Source organism: Orycteropus afer, unplaced genomic scaffold (genome assembly GCF_000298275.1).
Source record: "Orycteropus afer afer isolate SDZICR_OR568_19922 unplaced genomic scaffold, OryAfe1.0 scaffold00455, whole genome shotgun sequence".
Lineage (NCBI taxonomy): Eukaryota > Metazoa > Chordata > Mammalia > Tubulidentata > Orycteropodidae > Orycteropus > Orycteropus afer.
In genome coordinates, this window is record NW_006922042.1 from 1464350 (window position 1) to 1467627 (window position 3278).

Sequence of the window (3278 nt, forward strand, 5' to 3'; positions counted from 1 at the left end):
GTAGGTGGCACAGCCTTCCCTATTGAACTACTGGTAGTTGTTGAGTGAGAAGACCTCTCTCTTGAGTGGAAAAAAAAACAGCTTGGAGAGCTTTTAGTTTGGCCTCCATTAGAGATTCATCAGTGGCATTATAGTTTACAGATGTCTTTACCCTGTTTCCTAGGACTTGGAGGGCAAGATCATTGTAGACGAACTGAAACAAGAAGTTATCAGCACCAGCAGCAAAGCCGAGCCACCCCAGTGCACCTCTCTGGCCTGGTCTGCTGATGGCCAGGTAAGTTGGTCTGTCTATCCTCTCTTGTGGCTCAGCTTCTACAGTTTTTGCTCTTGGTATGATTAATTTGTAACAGGACCACTGTCTTTAACGAAAAGTGAAAAGATAAAATATTAGCCATGCTTATTTAGTACATGTTCATACATGAGGAAATACTGGAGGGCAAACCTGCACTTCAGTTAAAGTCTTAAGAGAGTGTAAAGTACTTACCATCAGTTATTTCTTAACTGGTCAACAACCAAAAGAAATGCTATCTTTGCTGTCTAGTGGACTGTAGTGTTCTATGGTTTCTACCTGATATAATCAGATAATTTCTATTTTTTTACAGACTTTGTTTGCTGGCTACACAGATAACCTGGTGCGAGTATGGCAGGTGACCATAGGTACTCGGTAGAAATGAACTGCAGAACTTTAGAAATAAAAAAAAAATTGGCTGATTTTCAGAAAGTAGTGTTGTGGTTTTTGTTTGTTTTTTTAATCAAAACAGCCACTTCTGTACATACTGCTTATGGGTAAAAAAAAAAAAAAATCTCTTTATTAGACATAACTGGTATACTGAAAGCAGGTGATGAAACAGGTAAACAAGGCTTTGATACTAGTTTCTGTGGGCTTCCTGTACTATTACTAGAATCTGATGTGATGTTCCTGTAAAGTTATGGTAGGATAAGGTTTCCCAAACTTGGCTCATCCTAGTTGTTCATAACTCAGGTATAGATTCTTAGAACCTATAGATTTTAAGGGCCTAAAACTTATGGAAAATGTAATTGGGAAAAGGAGCTACAATCAGTGGTTTGTTGTTTTTAAGGGGAAAAAAAAAAAGAGTTGGTGAAATCCAACTCGGATATCTAATAAAAGTACTAAAAACTTTTGACGTTCTACAAACTCGAAAACTTTGTGAAACTTCAAGTTAGTCTCCACCTGGTCTTGGGGTTAAAATGGAAATTAAAAAAAAAAAAAATCCTTAATTTGCAATAAAGTTAACTCACCAGAAGAGTTGCCACCTTTACTCCTCTCCTTAATAGGTACTGTGAATCACCTCAGACTTAATAGCGGCCCCGTGTACAACAGAACAAGATACTGCCCAGTCCTGCAGTATCTTCACAGTCCTTACTTGAGCATATCATTGCAGCCACTGTCTCAGTCCATCTCATTGAAAGTCTTCCCCTTTTTTGATGATCTATGAAGCATGACACCCATTTCCAGGGGACCAGTCCTTTCTGATGTGACCAAAGTAGGTGAGACAAAAAGTGGCCATTGTCACTTCTAAAGGAGCATTCTGGCTGTACTTCTTCCAAGACAGGTTTGTTCTGGTAATGGTATTTTCGGTATTCTACCAACACAATGGAAAGGCATCAACTCTTCAGTCTGTCTTACTCATTGTCCAGCTTTTACATGCATGTGAGGATATTGGGATTATCTTCAAAGTGCTATCTTTGCTTTTTTAACACTTTAAAGAGGCCCTTTACAGCAGATTTGCCAGTGAAATAGACTTGATTTCTTGACTGTTATTTCCATGGGTGTTGATGATGTATCCATACAAGGAAATCTCTGACAGGTCACTGGTTCAAACCCACCAGCTGCTCCATGGAAGGAAGATGGGGCAATCTACTTCCATGAAGATTTGTAGCCTTTTACAGTAAAATCTTTAACAGCTTCAATATTGCTTCCATTTACTGTGATGCTGCTTACTGGTCACTCCTTGGAGATTAAAAATTGTGTTGCATAGGCTTGAGCTATTCCTAAATAATGATAAAACTGACAAATCTGCTTCAACTTTATTATGCTTAAGAATCACCTGGTGCAAATTCTGATTGCAGGTAGTCTGGTGGGACCTGAGATTCCAGTCTTAACATAGGCATGGAATAATTCAAACCTAGTTCACAAAGTAAAACTCTTGCCATTTCCTCTGCACAATTTTGTTAAGCAGTGGATTAAGACAAATGCAGCCTAATGAAGTAACCCATGGACCCTCCATTTTCTACTTATTTAACTCTGGTAATGAAGTCTCACTTCAACTTTATGGGGCTCAAAAAGTTCACAAATAGGACTTTCTTGACTAGGTACATTTACACACAAAAACTTTAGAATGTATTGTTTCTAGATCCTGGGCACGTGTTTGGAGATTCCCTGGAAAATTGCACAGGCCTGAGACTTAGGAGCAAGGGTAGAAAGGAAATGGCAAATAATCTTCAAGTAGCTACTTAAGGCTGTGCCAGTAAGAAACTAAGGGTATTCAAATGGGCCAAACCAAAGCTCACTACCATCAACTTGGTTCTGACTCTTAGTGACCCCATTGGGTTTCTGAAGCTGTAAATCTTTATGAAGTAGATTGCCCCATCTTCCTTCCATGGAACAGCTACTAGGTTTGAACAGGTGACCTGGTTAGCAGCCAAATGCCTTATCCACTACACCACCAGAGCTACTTATTCAAATGGGCCGGAGGGGGTTAAATCCTTAAGCAAACAGGATTCTGCCAGGTAAGAAACTTCCAAATGTGATGGGTCCATCCAGAAGGCAAGAATCTGAAAGGTAAATTAACCAGGTAGAAGCTACCTTGGTTTTGTGGCATCTTTATTTACTAGAGGGGAATGGGTTACTGTGGGGAAGGAAAGAATCAAATGATTTATGTTACATTTCAGTTTCTGCTCATCTGAAGGAATGCACTCCACAGAAGCAAATAAACTTTTATTCATTTCCACAACACAACCCACCTCTCCCTTTTCCCTAGAACATAATTTGACCTCAGCTATCAAAGCAGAGGGCAAAAGCTGATAAGTGACAAAAGGTAAGGGGCTACTAGAAAAATAGATTATACCCAAGGCTCTCCTCGTGGGGATCCAAGCCCCTGTCCCCAGATGCCCCATCAGGGCTTACCAAGTGGAACTAAAGGCATGGGGAGAGGCTGGAAACAGAAGTTGTATAGGCAACTCCATTAAACAAAGGGGAAAGGAGCCTGGCAGTGAAAGACCTCAAGGGGTGGGGGTGGGGTAAACTTTGCTCCTAG

At 40.3% G+C, this 3278-nt stretch overlaps 1 protein-coding gene across 1 annotated transcript in view; it reads left to right on the forward strand.

Moving 5' to 3' along the window:
* RACK1 (receptor for activated C kinase 1) overlaps positions 1–668 on the forward strand; it is a 5664-nt gene extending 4996 nt beyond the window's left edge. Inside the window, exons 7-8 of the mRNA XM_007954259.2 lie at positions 164–274; positions 603–668. Of these exons, the coding sequence (XP_007952450.1) occupies positions 164–274; positions 603–668 (177 nt within the window). The remainder of the gene's footprint in view (positions 1–163; positions 275–602) is intronic.
* Positions 669–3278: the final 2610 nt, after the last annotated feature.